Source organism: Chinchilla lanigera, unplaced genomic scaffold (genome assembly GCF_000276665.1).
Source record: "Chinchilla lanigera isolate Chin_1 unplaced genomic scaffold, ChiLan1.0 scaffold00077, whole genome shotgun sequence".
NCBI classification, from domain to species: domain Eukaryota; kingdom Metazoa; phylum Chordata; class Mammalia; order Rodentia; family Chinchillidae; genus Chinchilla; species Chinchilla lanigera.
Window position 1 is genome coordinate 10,727,717 of NW_004955478.1, and position 14,929 is coordinate 10,742,645.

General features: G+C 49.7%; 2 protein-coding genes across 2 annotated transcripts in view; one reads left to right on the top strand and one right to left on the bottom strand.

The window, feature by feature from the left end:
• Positions 1–4,940, top strand: part of Nsf (N-ethylmaleimide-sensitive factor) — a gene marked incomplete at its 5' end in the record, with an annotated part of 121,942 nt that extends 117,002 nt beyond the window's left edge. Inside the window, 2 exon segments of the mRNA XM_005402272.2 lie at positions 2,819–2,874; positions 3,296–4,940. Of these exon segments, the coding sequence (XP_005402329.2) occupies positions 2,819–2,874; positions 3,296–3,338 (99 nt within the window).
• A 3,094-nt stretch (positions 4,941–8,034) lies between these two features.
• Positions 8,035–14,518, bottom strand: LOC102030191 (protein Wnt-3b; the record flags this gene model as incomplete). The annotated part of the gene is given in 2 exon segments (XM_013503128.1): positions 8,035–10,052; positions 14,043–14,518. Coding segments are annotated over 2 exon segments (612 nt in total), but the record flags the coding sequence as incomplete, so codon positions are not given.
• Between the last annotated feature and the right edge of the window lie 411 nt (positions 14,519–14,929).

A 14,929-nucleotide genomic window follows, 5' to 3' on the forward strand; every position in this document is an offset into this window, starting at 1 on the left:
CCAGCACTCGGGAGGCTGAGGCAGGAGGATCGTTGTGAGTTCAAGACCAGCCTGGGCTACAAAGTGAGCTCAAGGCCAGCCTGAACTGCATATCGAGACCCTGTCTCAAAAAGACCAAAAAAAAAAAAAAAAAAAGTTACTTTTAGGTTTAATTTAGGGAGTCACTAAGGAGCAGTTGTTTAGCTGCCCCCTTGTTTTAGAGATGCAGGTACTGTGTGTCCAACAGGTTATCCGTGAATGAGCCAGTATCACATAGGCAGTTATGGGGGAAGAGGGGTAGTATTGTCACCAGAGGGCAGTAAATTAGTGTACTGTACCAGCGGAGGTCTGGGAGACTGCTGTAAGGGACTAATTAACTGAGCTATAGACTAGACTTGGCCTCTATGTATTTTCCCCTTACTGGCCTTCTAGAAATTTCTTTCAAGTTACTGTAGCATGAAAGCATCCAAGATCTCATAGAAGACTAAGCCTGCTGCCTGCAAAGAGACAGATGAAACTTCTCTGTGACTTTCTTGATCTACTACTGGCAACTGACCTTTCCTCCTTTTTTTTTTTTTTTGACCTTTCCTCCTTTTGGACCTCCATGGCTCTGTGTGCCAGTCCTATGTGTTCTGGGCCCCATTTGAGATACTCAATAAGTATATCCCTGCCAAGCTGTGTGATTCCAGACAACACGGCCCTCACTAGCCACAGTGCCTGGAACAGACGCATAGTAGGGTGCTCAGTAAGCTTTTATTAAGTGAACAAACAAGTGAATGGATGACTCCCAGACTTGGATGGGCAGTAACGCACTGCACATCGCTGAGCAGTTTCTCCCCTTGGCCAGCGTGAGCAGTCCGGGGCAGAGAGAAAGGTCAGGCAGTTATGATTGTATCCGAAAGAGGCTCTTAAACCAGTCACAGAATTGAACCATGAAGTGAATGCTTGTTTAACCCTTCCTGGAAAACTTAGTTTAAAGAACATTTTTGCAGTTTTCAAAAACCTCAGTCTACTGAACTGTCAGACAGTTTATTTTCCATTATGAGCAATAAATTCGTCACAGATGAAGCACTTTGATTGAGCTTATTTCTGATAAAGGTCCACAAACAGGTGCACGGGCTCTTTCCTTGAGAAAAAGATAAATCCGTCAGAAAGTCAGCTCTCGTCTTGTTCTCCTAGTTTCAGCACACTTTTCTCTCCATAACTGCGCAGAATAAACTCTGTGGGTTTTCCTCTCCCACCCTTCCCTTCCTCTTCTTTGATGCCTGCAGGCCAGTGAGGGAGGCAGTGCCTCTTACACAAGTGGGGTAGAGAGAGAGGGGCACTCAGACCTTCTCCGGAGCAGCTGACACTTCATAGGCTCTGAGTTGGAGCCCCTTCATGTCAGATGGATTCTGTGCAGCTGAGTGGCTTCTCTTTAGATCTGCCTCACGGAGACTGAGCCTGAGTGACGAGGCATGTAGTTTAGCAGAATGTAAGTCATGTTCCCTCTCTGTTCGCCGTACACAATTCTGTTAAAACTTGCACAGTGCTGAGGATCTGCTCTGACTGGATGTCACCTGAGGGAATAAAGTCATTTATCTAGATTACTTTTTTCCTCCCTTTCTCTTGACTTTTAATTCCATAGCTACAGGCAAGCCAGTAAGTCGTTGCTCACACACATATTAAATATATTTAATGGGCAAAGGCCTGCAAGTACTGACTACAGCTGAGCTCCAGCCAGTTCCATTTTTTAAAAAGAACTTGACAATTGATTCATATGTAATTCTATTCCCAAAGAGGAAAACGTTCCTTTTGTTAGCAGCTCGTACTTTTTCTTAGTTCTTTATAGCCTGACCTCTTAACGGTGATACATTTGAAACTTATGTCCAATGTTTTTCTGGGGTAAAGAGAAAAAAGTCTTTAAAAAGTAATAATAGGGGGTTGGAGTGGGGAAGCCAGTTGCACACGCACCACAGCTGCACTTAGAGTCTGAAAGCTACTCCTGGAGGGCAGGGAGTTCCCTTCTGGGAGCAGGGCTCTACCCAGAACAGCTTTTAGAAGTGAGATGTGCTTCGTACAATAAAAACTCATCTCAGTGATTTAAAGGTACTCTTAATGATGGTTTTCTAGATAACTTCACATCTGTGGTATAAAATATATTTTAACAAATTAATAGAAATATGAATATAGAATGAAAATTGAGATCCTAATCTGAACCAAGCACCTGAGTCAGCCCCACCGTCTTTTCTTGGACCCCTGACCCAGTCGTAGAGATTCGGTCACCCGAGAGCACACCGGGGCCTGCAGCACTCCTCACTGTTTTCTCTGCAGCACAGCTTTTCCGTCACTGCAGAAGAGACTATGCCAGGGGCCCTGGGCTGAAGCAAGCTTAAGCTGACTATATCGCGGCCAGAAGCTGTGTTGTGGTTGTTTCATTAATCTCAGCGTGGTTTCTTTAAGTTTGGTCTACCCTTAACCTAGTCCTGTGAATTGAACTGCCACGAGTGACCACAGGTTGGTGTCACCGTGATCCTCGCAGGTCTGCCGTGCCTCTGCACCAGCGCCGGCTGAGGGAACATTTGCCTGAGGTGCCCGTGACGAGTGGGTCGGGTCATTTGCACCCTGTGTACAGCAGTTCTCCATGTTGGGAGGTCCCATTTCCTTTGCTTAGATGACATAACCGCTTAGTTACGTGGCAAATCACAGCTAAGGAGCAGGTGACATACTTCTGTGACTCAGGGGAGGACTGCTGGAAGTATGAAACCGAGCATTTCCCTGGTGCATTTCCATGAAGTAAGAGCATAGTGGTCAGAAGGCACCATTAACTTGTCTTTTTTATTTCTTTGAATGTATTTAGATGGATCCTGAGTACCGCGTGAAAAAGTTCTTGGCCCTCTTAAGAGAAGAAGGAGCGTAAGTACACGAAGCAGAGACTGCCAGCTAAATGCCCCACTCTGTCCAATCCCAGTGCCTGCCCTAAGAGTGGCACACACTGTATGTGAATTTAACAGTTTCTTTCCTAGATAACTTGGTTTCCTTTTATTAGAATTCTTCCCTGTGTTGTAGGTCTGAGAGACCAAGCAAGGAAGTTGGTTGTTCTGTTGGTTTGCTCTCCCTGTCCTGCTTCGCAAAACTTCCTTGTCAGAATGCAGGAAAAAATTTGATGGTACATATTTATTAGAACCTGCTTTTAAATGCATGGAGCTGTGACTATTCTTTTGCAAATGCATAGTGAAAAATATAGGTAAAACATGAAGCAACTCTTAGTGATTTCACGCCGAGTGACTTTCCACGAGTGCTCATGTACTTTGGTTCCTGGGTGTTTCTTTTGCAGTAGCCCCCTTGACTTTGACAGTGCACTCCTTGCAACACAGTGACCAAGGGACGGGACCAAGGCGAAGACAGCCTGGAATCTTCACTCAGTGCTGGAGACCCTGGGCTCCGTGAACCTCCTTCAACATGTGCTCGCTCGCTTTGCATGATTAATGCAGTAATTCTCCCTTCCTTGTGCTTACTGAGATACTCTAGTGCTTTGTGGAAGGTGTAAACTTGCTCTAGAATGCTGTGCTTACCTTTCCGTACAAGCTAAGGCGATTCCTCCTTACTCAGAATCTGTGTGTGGGAGACGTACTGTATTTGTGCACACTACACAGTTAAAGCTCCGTACCAGCACCACTCATCCACAGCCTCCGCTGTGTGTAATGAATGTTGCACAACAACCCTTGGCCTCTTAGAAGGAAGACTTCCGCGTGCAAACAGCGAGCAGTGAGTAGAGTGTGGCTTCTGAGGGATTCTGTCCCGGCTTCCCCGTGCTAACACCAGGGGTAACTGGGCATCAGCTAACGGTTCCCCTCAAAATAGGTTATTCTCTTTGCCTGAAGAAACAGGGCTTTGAATATCCAAGATCGCACTTTCACTCATTTTTCAAAGATGTTTCCAGGTTGCAATCAGGAGACCTTTCTTACAAGAAAGTCCAATTATTACTGTGTTGGCGGTGACATCCCCTCGGTGTAATTAATGTGCTCTGTAGTGAGAGATATGCTAATCGTTACCACTTGGAGATACTGCTAAAAAAACTTTATGTATGGAAAAATGTGCACCCCTAAACAGAAAGGAGTTATTAAAATAAAATAATTTACTAACCTGTCAGTACTAATTAGTGTCCAACTCTTAAGTGGGTCAGTTCCTTAGGATAATATTAAAGGCTTATTAGTATTACCGCTTTTATTTTTTCCTTAGCCCAATGACTTACTTAGAATCTGTCATTCCTGTATTTTAAATTACCCGTGCTATCTGGCAGGAAAATGAAACACTGTTCTCCAAAAACCAAACCACTTTCTAGCCCACTCTCCTCAACACCGCTTTCACATCCGTGTCCTGAAAGCAGTGCTTCATCCAGGTGGTCTCAGGGCTCTCCCTTCCCCCTCCACACGTTCCTTTCGAAGGGTAGCAGAGCCCATCGAGTCCTCTTGAAGGTGATGGCTCATCATTGAACGAGAAGCAGTTTAATCAGGTCATCGTGTGTGATGACGTCTGCAGAGCATGCCGCTCCCCGCCGCTGTTAACACCGGGGGACAGGCGCTCGGAAGCCGTCTTAAGTGCCTGAGTCACACACCGTGTGAGGGGCTCGCGGCCGCAGCAGCGCTTGGGTGTGGCTCTGTCACCTGTCCTCACAGCAGAAGGCGAGTCGTCTCCAAATCTTGCTCTCTGTATCCCTTTGGGTTTTCATCCCTAGCTTATTTTGTAGCTTTTAAAACAGTGGGTTACATTGTGAATTTTATGATTCCTGGTGGCCAGTGTGCTGGACTCCGTCTCTGCGGCCTTGCCTTTCCCTTTCTGTGAAGCAGCACACACTGTATGAACTTGTGTCTCGTGTTAAATCAGGTTCACGTCTTTGTGTTTTGTCCAGAACTATATTGAAAAGATAAATATTATTTATTGCAAATGAAGGAATGCAATAAAGAGTAAATGTACCTGAACATGTTCTGTAGAGCAATACTTCATACAAAACAAAGATTACTAATAGGAACTTATGAAGAAAAGAACACCCCCCCCCCCCGTGTTTTGTTACATCATAAGGAGATGGATGGTTTTTTTTATTTAAAAGTCCACTTAGAAAGTATGGTTATTTAAAAAGAAAAATTGTTAGCATATTAAAACACGCTTCTGCGTTACACAAAAGTTGAGGTAATTACGCAGCCATCGACTGTGTAAAACACCAAAAAGGGAAGCTTTTTCTCAGAACTGTTCCTTCCTGTGGAATGTATAAACCCAGGGGCAGCTGCAGTGAGGTTTCTTCCCATGGTTCATTTTGGTGTCCTTCATAGTTTTTCTGAGCCATCAGATCTTGGCCTAAACCCTGATCTTCAGCATTGACTCGGGTTAGGGCAGATGCACCCCCCAGAAAACCAGCAAAGCTCCGCAGGGAAGAGACCAACTTCAAAAACTTTGACTGGGGCTGGGGGTTTAGCTCAGCTGCACAGCGCCTGCCTGGCGAGTGCAAGGTCGTGAGTTCAGTTCCCAGTGCCAGAAAAAAATTAAAAAAAAAAAAAACAAAAAACTTCTGACAGTGGGGTCAGCGCCCCACGAACTGTGGACAGAGAACCCTTGTGGAGTGCTTCCCTGTGCAGCATGGCCCTGTAGCACAGCCGGAGCTCTAGCTGCCTTATGAGTTCTTCATGTATTGGTGAATTTAACCAGTAACTTCAGAAGAAGTTATTTTATCCTGCTTAATTACATCTTCACTGAAGAACTCTTTTTTAATATAGTACAGAAAAACTGTAATTTGGTTAATACCTGAAATGTTTTTGCTTTCAGCTATCTTTACACAGTCTAAAAATTAGTTTCAGCCACACATCACAAAATGATGGAGTAGACTGAAGTGTGTGTAATCAGATCCCGATCCACAGACTTTCTGAAGCGTTGAGACAGTTAGAAAACACCACCAAACCCAGAGAAGGCAAAGGTGGGATTTCATCTTCCTTGCTTGGCAGCTTGGTCCATAGGCTCCTCAGTGACGGGACGAGATGTGTTTGAGAGTTCAAAACAGCGTGTAAATTGCAGTAGTTCTTGCAAAATGAACTTTGGTTTCTCATCAGCTGGCCAACCATGCTGAGACTGGGTCTGCAACGAGCCCGTGGCGGGGGTGCGCTGTGCAGACCCATGGCACTAAGATGCAGGGATCGTGTCTCTGCCTGGCAAGAATCCCAAGTAGGGGAGGACAGAATTTGCAAGAAAGACCGGTGTTTGAGATTTCCCTAGCACAAAATCCCCGCACAGCTGACTTGCTATCAGTTTGGGGAGTGTAAGATTAGTGGTAAGACAAACGTTTGCTTCCTAAAGTTTCCTGTTGAGCTAAGAGTGATGGTGGTAGAGCAGCCATACTTGTGCTGAACTGACTGCCTCTGTGTGTACACCATGCACATTAGTGTAAGTCTCTCCACTCAGGACCGCTGCGTGAAACCGAGTTTTCTTCTCTCAGGTTTTTCCTTACCTTCTTTTGCCTGTATTTGATCTCATCCTTGAACTCACACATAGATCGCTTCCCTTCTGCTTTCTTTATTGCTTTGGAAGATACCTTCTCAGTATATTCTTTTCCTTTTGGATTTTTTAAATTTCCTGTTGTCTTTAGATGTTTATAAAACTGAACTAGTGGAGATAGTCGAAATCTAAACTAGATGGAGAAACTAGTGTTGAAGCCTAGGTATAAACTGGATTCTCCTTCGTCACAGAATATGGTTAATCCTGGGACTGTACATGGCCTTCCTTAACGATAAATAAGGAGCAGTTAAGTATTTGGCAATCTTGTAGGTTAAAAAATAGCAGAATACTAGGGTAGATAAGTATTAGCTTATGGAAAAGTGAAAGGTGACCAGTACTATAAGATGGGAAGGACTACTTCTATTTATCCAATTCCTTGCATACCTGCAGCATAAGTTCTTGGGTTTTGAGATTTTTCAGGGACTAAATAAAGACACATTAAAAGAAACAGTCCATGAATTTTGCTGGGTGCGATTACACATGCCTATAATCCCAGCTACTTGGAAGGCTGAGGCAGGAAGATATTCAAGGCCAGCCTGGGCAACTTAACAAGACCCTTTCTCAGAAAATACAATAAAAAGGGCTGGAGCTGGAGCTCACTGGTAGAGCACTTGTCTAGCATGCATGAGGCCCTGGACAAAGCTTATGAACATCTAGTGGCCATTTCTGCCCCCAGATCAGCGGCCTGGATGTGACACAGGCAGGCCATCTCCTCCACACAAGTCAGACAGCTTCATCTTCCTGATTTTATTTTTCTATAAAATAAAACCTGTTCCTCACAGAGGTAAGTCGAGAGAGAGAAAACCTGGCTGTTTTCTGAAGTGATACACTAAACAAACAGGAGGCGCTTTATGGGCAAGTCTGAAAAACTAAAGAACTGTGTGTTGTAAAAGCCGGGTTACAGCCTCCCATCACTAGAGGCAGAGTGTGCGACCCGCAGGTGAGTCCTTCTGAAACCCCAGTCCGCGGACAGAACGCCCTTCCCCAGAGCATGCACAGCAGGAGGCCCCTCTGCTCAAACTTACCTGCAATTTCAAGGGCTTCTTGGTCCTAGACCACCCAAAGCCAAGGGCACACCATGTCTTCTTGCCAAGCAACCTGCCTTTCCTACAGCATAGTGCTTGCGGAGCCAGCGGGAAAGGCCGTTTCTACTCCCGAGACATGAAAGCCTAGTGGGGAGGGGACGGAGGTGTCCCCAGCCCCGCGGTCTGCCCCCCCTGGGGCACGTCTCGTAGGAGTATCTTAGGCACTGATGCGTGTGGTGAAAGTGCTGAAGTCTACGAGATGAATTAATGCCCAAATTGGTTACTTTTAAAACTAGAAATTCCCCATTTAGAAGTGGACAAAAACCAAAATAAACCATAAGAAAGTCCTATAGCAGACCAGTCCTAGCTCCATGATATCTCAGGTGATTTTGCTTATGGAACAAGAGGAAATGACCTTAATTTGGTCATTTAATTAGCTGGGGCCAACACATTCATATTCTTGACCTCCTGAGCATGAATCTGAACACTCCACACATGGTACGGTATATCCATTTTAAGTTTTTTTTACCTTCTCTTTAATGACTTTTAACAGAAAAAACTGCATGATGAAATATATTTTCTCCAAATATATATATATTTATATAATATATAATCTTAGTTAACTCAAAGGTATATACATTGTATAATAAATAATATTTATAAAAAGACTTTTTGAATATAAAATCAAAAAGATCAACAACCTCTACAACTTTTTACAAAACTTTGGATACAGCAGGTTGGTAGGAAGTTTCCATTGGATGCTATTACCTGGCTGTGGCGGCGGGAATAATTACAATGCACTCATGTACTATTATTAAATAATTACTTGTCAGCTACGTGAATATGCCCCAGAAACATGACTTTATCACTTTTAATATAGAATACATAGATATGAAAAGACTTAAAAATGTGTATCATTCTGCTGAAGTATTCTCACATATAAAGCAAGCATTATCCAGTTGACATAATTTGAAACTGTTCAGTCTACGGTGACATGAGGAGGACATTTCAGACTCTGTGGAGGGGTAGGGATGTTTATTTCAGCAGGACCCCCGGCCATCAGGTTCGAGAGAGTGGGCAGGCTCCCGGATGACCATCTTGGCAAGCCTGCCTGCAGAACCCGGAGATTGCTGACCCAGTGTCTTAGGTCATGGTTAGGCAGATGCCAGACATGGAAGGAAAGTTAGATCTTTGTTCGCTCCGTTTCCCTGTTGCGTCTGCTTTTCTGATTCTCTGTAAGACAGAGCTGTTGGATTGATCCAGACTGTTAAATCCATCTGCCTCCGTTTGGCTAGCTTCCTCCGGGACACTCAGCAGGACCAGTGTACATCAAGGAGAACTGAGCTGGGAAATGCTTCACCCCAGGAACAAGTGACTACTTGCTCTCTTTGAACACCTAATCCAGATCCTTGGTAACTGCAAAAATTGATGCTATCTCACATGCAGGTGAGGGGGAAGAGCTCTGTTACAGAACTCTGCATTTCTGTTTACTCACACAGACCAAAGCGGGGAGAGAATGAAGGAAGCCCCATCTTTACTGGAGAGCGAAACAGGAATCCCTTCACTCTTCCCATCGACCAGTCACAAAACTGGAACTGCAGTAGAGAGTTCCGCTCTTGCTGCTTTGTCTAACTTATACTAAGGTGACCTAGAGTCCGCTTGCTCTATCTGGGGCTGCTTTTATGGAGAATGCCAGTGGGCAGGGCTGGGAAGGATTGAACAGCTCCTTCCAAAGACACTGCTAGTTCCTGTACGAAGCCGTGTGAGCTGGAGACTTGCCCCATACATAACCTATCTATGTACAACGTCCACTCAAGGAAGTTACTGCAGAATGATAGGGAAAAGGACGTTAACATCTGACTGCCTCTCTGCAGAGCACATTCACAGAGAAAATGAGACTGAGAACCCAGTTGCTCTTCAAACAGCCACCCAGAACTAGTTCTCCAAAACTCAGATCTTCCTCGAGCGTTTGCTGGGGACCTCCCCCACACTGCATCCCAGCCACACCTATGGCTTTTATCAGAATGGAAAGTGTATCTGATTTGAGTGGGAGCAGAACAAGGGGAGACTGCAGGGGTTTGTCCTTCCCGACTCCCGCCCCACAGGCATCCTGGAACGTCACCACGAGAAGCAGCTTGGAAACAGCATTTTGCCCATGCTCATGTGTTTACCACCGGGCCGAGAGCTCACATTAGCCCAGCCTGTTCTGTTGGAGCAGATTTTTTTTTTTTATTTAATATGTGCAAAGGTAAGCCTTGGGTCTGCTGCTACCAGACCCTGGAGAACTAAAAAGAAAGCCTCTCTGTAAAAGCCACACACCAACCAGAGCAGGGTGAGAACGGAGGATGCGAGAGGGAGGAGCCTCCTGCCACAGGCCGGCTGGGTCCAGGTCATTTACCACGTGCAGCTGGCAACAGTCTGTGCTCCTTGCTGGCAGATGATGACCGCTGGCTTGGCTCTAGGTCCTGCTTCCCGTGGGGCTTCGGTGAATCCGCCCAGCCGCACACTTTACCCCTTCCCAGTGCCCTTCGGGAGAACAAGAAGAATCAGAAACCTATTTCCTCTTCCAGGAAGACCACACCTTTGAGCACAAATAGTTGATCTCAACATTTCCCTTGTGTTTACAAATGATGGAGCCCCGCTGGCTGGGTGTGGTGGTGCACACCTGTAATCCCAGATACTTGGGAGGCTGAGGCAGGCGAATTACAAATTGGAGACCAGCCTAAACAACTTAGCAAGACTGTCTCAAAATAAAAAGGGCTGTGGACGTAGCTCAGTGGTACAGCACTCAGGACTCCTACCCGAGGGTCTCAGGCCACGGGAAGCCAGTGGCTGGTAACCCCTCTAACGCAGGCATTCTTGATGACCACAGACTGGGAGAAAGCTTGCCAGTCTGAGCACCTAGCCCCATCCCCAAATTGCCGACTGTGGTGGGCTGATACCAAACATGCACTGCGTTGCTGTATGGCACCAGGTAGCTTCATAGCTGTCCAAACCAGGGAAAGTCTAGTTATGAATAATGCCCATGGGAGCACCAATGTGTGTATTATTTGTATAGTTCCATTTCATGAAGTATTTGAGGCATAAAGCTACTTCACGGACCTTCCCAGCCAGCCCTCGACTCCTCTGGGAACTTACAGGGCCAACACAAGACTCTTCCAGAAGCCAGAATAGGCACAGCAGGATTACAGAGACGCTCCCAAGGTCCTACAGCGGGTCAGTGACAGATCTAGGACTTGGGTTGGCCAGGCCACTTGATTCATCCACAGCTTTTCCAGTCCACTGATCAAAGTCATATGTCCATGTAGTTCACAGCCCCAAGCCCAACTTCGGGGCCCACCTGTGGAGCTCACCCTGACAACAGAGAGCCCTGTCCCCGTGCAGCACCGGTTCCATGCCCACTCGGTGCGTCCTGCGAATCTGGGCCAGCTCTTGCCTCCAAGCCCTGGCCACCTCATTTGTGAGCTAAGGCTGAGAGCCATGTCAGCCGGGCCATCCTACTCACAAAGAGCCTGGCCCACTGTTTATTACAAGGAATAAATCTGGTACTCAGACCCGTGTTAAGATACCAAATCAATGGTTAACTAAAGACACCAGACAAAACTACCTGCAAGCAATGGGAAATGTGTTTCTCCCACACAGGAAGCACCAAGGCAGGGCTCACCCTTCCTGGATAAAGCCATGGTGACTCAGGTCTCCCACCAACTAGGGCACCAGGTGTAGTGGGTACAAGGCTTGCTCTGCAGCTCCCTTGTCTACCTGAACCACCCAGACCAACACCGATCACCAAGAGGAAAGCAAGGGGCTCTGCCCTGCCATGGCTGCTTCTCTTGGGTTCCCATGAAAAGAGGGGCTACGTGAGCCCACTTCGGCAACACACACACTGAAGTGTGTCTATATGGATTCAGGGATGGAAAGGAATAACAGGCTCAGCCAGTCTTTGGCCTAGGGCTCCAGACTGAACCCCAACACTGGGGAAGTCGCTCTCAGCCAGCCTTCCTTGGCCAGGGTGTCTCAGCTGTCTCCCCATGGGCGCTGGACCACGGGCCAGGCTCTTCGTGGGTAGGATGGCCCGGCTGGCATGGCTCTCTGCCTTAGCTTACAAACGAGCTGGCCCAGGTTCACAGGACACGCCGAGTGTGCGTGGCGACGGTGCTGCACCGGGACACGGTTCTCTGTTGTCACAGGCGGGCTCCAAGGTTGCCAGGTAGGATGGGCCTGGGGCTGTGGACTACGTGGATGTGGGGTCTTGAAATCATGTTTATGTAGTCCTTTGTGTAACACTGGAAAAGCACTGTTTTCAGCAGTGGGGAGAAAAGCGGGCTGATGAAGAACACAGACCTGTGCGTATGTGCGTGTGTGCTTTGCTGGGAACTGACCCAGGGCCTCCAGCATGCTAAGCAGGCACTCCGCCAGTGGGACACTGAGCTACACTCCTGATTCTTCGTAGGTCAGTATTAGTAGGGGTATCAGAGCGTGGGGAAGGGATTCCTAGACACCAAGCACCAATCTAGCCCTCCTTCCCCGCCTGGCAGAGCTCCAGCTGCCCATGTGGGGGCAAAAGCAGAGCTGCGGTGGGGCATAGCAGCACACTCCTGTAATCCCAGCCCTGGGAGGCTGAGACAGGAAGATGCATGCGAGTTTGAGGCCAGCCTGGACTGCATAATAAAGCCTGTCTCAAAAGAAAGAAAAACAAAAACCAGAGGCGCGGGAGGCTGTATTTGGGACACTTTGCTCCTAGAGTCACGGATCGAGTAAAGGCTGCTGTGGCCTGTGCAGAACCTACACAGGGGGCTTCTGGGGGCAGAGTCCCGGGCCCTGCCTCAGCCACTAACTCAGTGTTCCTAGAGTGCCCTTCTGGGAGGTGGACAGGCTGGACGCACGGCCCTCGCGGCGCACCCAGAGCTAGCATTCTAACACCCTGCTCCCCGTCCCTTCGAGGGACGGACTGCCAGAGCTGCGTGTCACGTGGTAGCGGGGACACCGCTGCCTGCCTCCGGCCGCGGCAGACATCAGAGGCAGCCGACTGCTGTAGTTTTTACCCTTCCTTCTACCTTGGTGTTCCACAGGGGGCCTGGGTCTTCTTACCGGCTGCCTGTCATTCTGCACAGCTGGTGGTGCCGTCCCTGTGCAGAGCGGCCACTCCGTTAGGGCTCTGATGGCGTTTACCACACTTCCCACCAGTGCTGCATTCACAGGTGCCCTCGCAGCTGCTAACCTGAGCCTCGATTCAGCCACACCTCGCTCCTCACCACCCCTGCAGGGCCAGAAAACGGGAGCCACGGTACCACAGCCACCAAGGGGTGGCGCTGGGCTCACTTTCGTCCTCTTTCCCCTCCCCGGATTGCTTTATCCCCAAACTAGGAAAAGCTGCACCCCAACTGTCTCTCTGGACGCCGCCCTACCGGGGACATAAGCTGGCCTGCACCGAGGGTCTTCTCAGTGGGCTGGGAAGCGCCCCTCAACCAGAGCTACTCGCCATGATGTCAGATTCTTCCCGTCCCCCGCCAGCTCTTCAGAGCACAGAGCTGGGCGCTCCACCCTAACCTGCCCTGGCCAGCTAGGACCTAGTAGGCAAGCACTTTTCAGCAAACCAAGTTCTGTCCCCTCACAGCACTAACCTGGAGCAATCAGTGGGAGAAGCTATTCCAGAAGCCCACGCACACGCACACCTCTCTACATACTAGGCCCCTGCTTAGGGGAGAGAAGGGGAGGAAAGGGCCTTCGGGTCACACGCCTGAGGTTCCTGGAACCCCCCACATCCACACGGACCTATCTTGGGGTCCTGTGGATCCAGGGGCCGGGGCACAGTGCCTCCCCCGCAGGCCACCTCTGGGAAGCTTGAGAACATAATCCAGCGCCTTTGATCCTCGATTACTCACCACAGTCACTCTGAACTCGCTCCCTCCTCCTTCCCAATCACCATCCATAAACTCGCCGAGGGTGCTCCTCCCCGCACCTAAGCTTCAGATCCGTGGGATCCGGGCCGCGCCAGCGCTTCCCCCACCCACCTCCCTAAGGTCAGCACGATTTATGCTTGGGCGAAAACTCGCCTTTAAATTCAAGCTGGATGCAGAACGACTCTGCCCCAGGGGCAGACGAGACTTCGCAGTCCACTGTTTCAGGTATTTTTAACCCCCTCATTTAACAGTAAGCAAGGAGTCCCAAAACGTAAAAGAACAGCAATGCAGGGGCAAAGTCGGAACCAAACGCGAGGCCGCCAGCTTCCAGCCCCACAGGTGCGCACCATGCCGGCCAGCGGCTCGGGTCCGGCTCGGGTCCGGCTCGGAATTTACTAATCCGAATCAAGTGCTTGTGGCCTGTGTGCGTTCCCTCGGTTCTCCTTGGTGCTTTGTGCAGCCCACCAAGGAACACACCCAGGGAAGCCGGGGAGCTCCCGACTTCCTGTCTTGGCTGCGGGAACTGTGTGCCGTGTGCAACCGCACGGGAAAGGCCGAGGCGCTGACGCCCGCCCCTGCTCTGCCCCCCCACCCCGCACCCTACCTGGCTCCCTACTTGCAGGTGTGCACGTCGTAGACGCGGACGCACTCCTGGCAGCTGACGTAGCAGCACCAGTGGAAGATGCAGTGGCACTTCTCCTTGCGCTTCTCCGTCCTCGTGTTGTGGCCACGGCCACAGCACAGCAAATCACAGCCGTCGATGCCGTGGGAGGTGACGTTGCAAGTCCGATCCCTGGTGCCAAAGGAGCCTGTCTCTGGGTTGGGCTCACAAAAGTTGGGCGAGTTCTCGTAGTAGACCAGGTCCCGCTCGGTGGGCGGCTTGAAGAGCGCGTACTTGGCCCGCAGCGTCTCCACCCAGCCGCGGGACTCGCGGTGCTTCTCCACCACCATCTCCGAGGCGCTGTCGTACTTGTCCTTGAGGAAGTCCCCGATGGCGCGGAAGTCGGGCTGGGCCCACCAACAGGTCTTCACCTCGCAGCTCCCCGACAGCCCGTGGCACTTGCACTTGAGATGCATGTGGTCCAGGATGGTCTGGGGAAGAGAAGCAGCCGCTGACCGCAGGGCGACCCTGCTGGGCGCACCTCCCCACGCTGCCCTGTCCCCTGCTCCCGCCAGCCTCCTCTGCGCCTGCTCCGTGCCCGGGGAACGGAGGAGACTGTGGTACGGCTCCACACAGCCGTTTCCCGGGTGACACCCCAAGCACCGACAGCCCCCACATTCATTTCTCCGAGTGACAGGAAACGGGCTGTCATCCCCACTTAACACACGGGCACACTGAGGCCGGGCGCTCAAGTGCCCCACCGGAGGCCACGCAGTCACGGAAGGCAGTGGAGGCTGCACTCAGGCCCCAGGCCTGCACAGTCCGACGCCTGCACAGCCACCCGAGCTGCAGAGCGGCTGCGGACCCGCGCCCGGCGCGGCCTGCTCCCAGGGCCTCCCGGG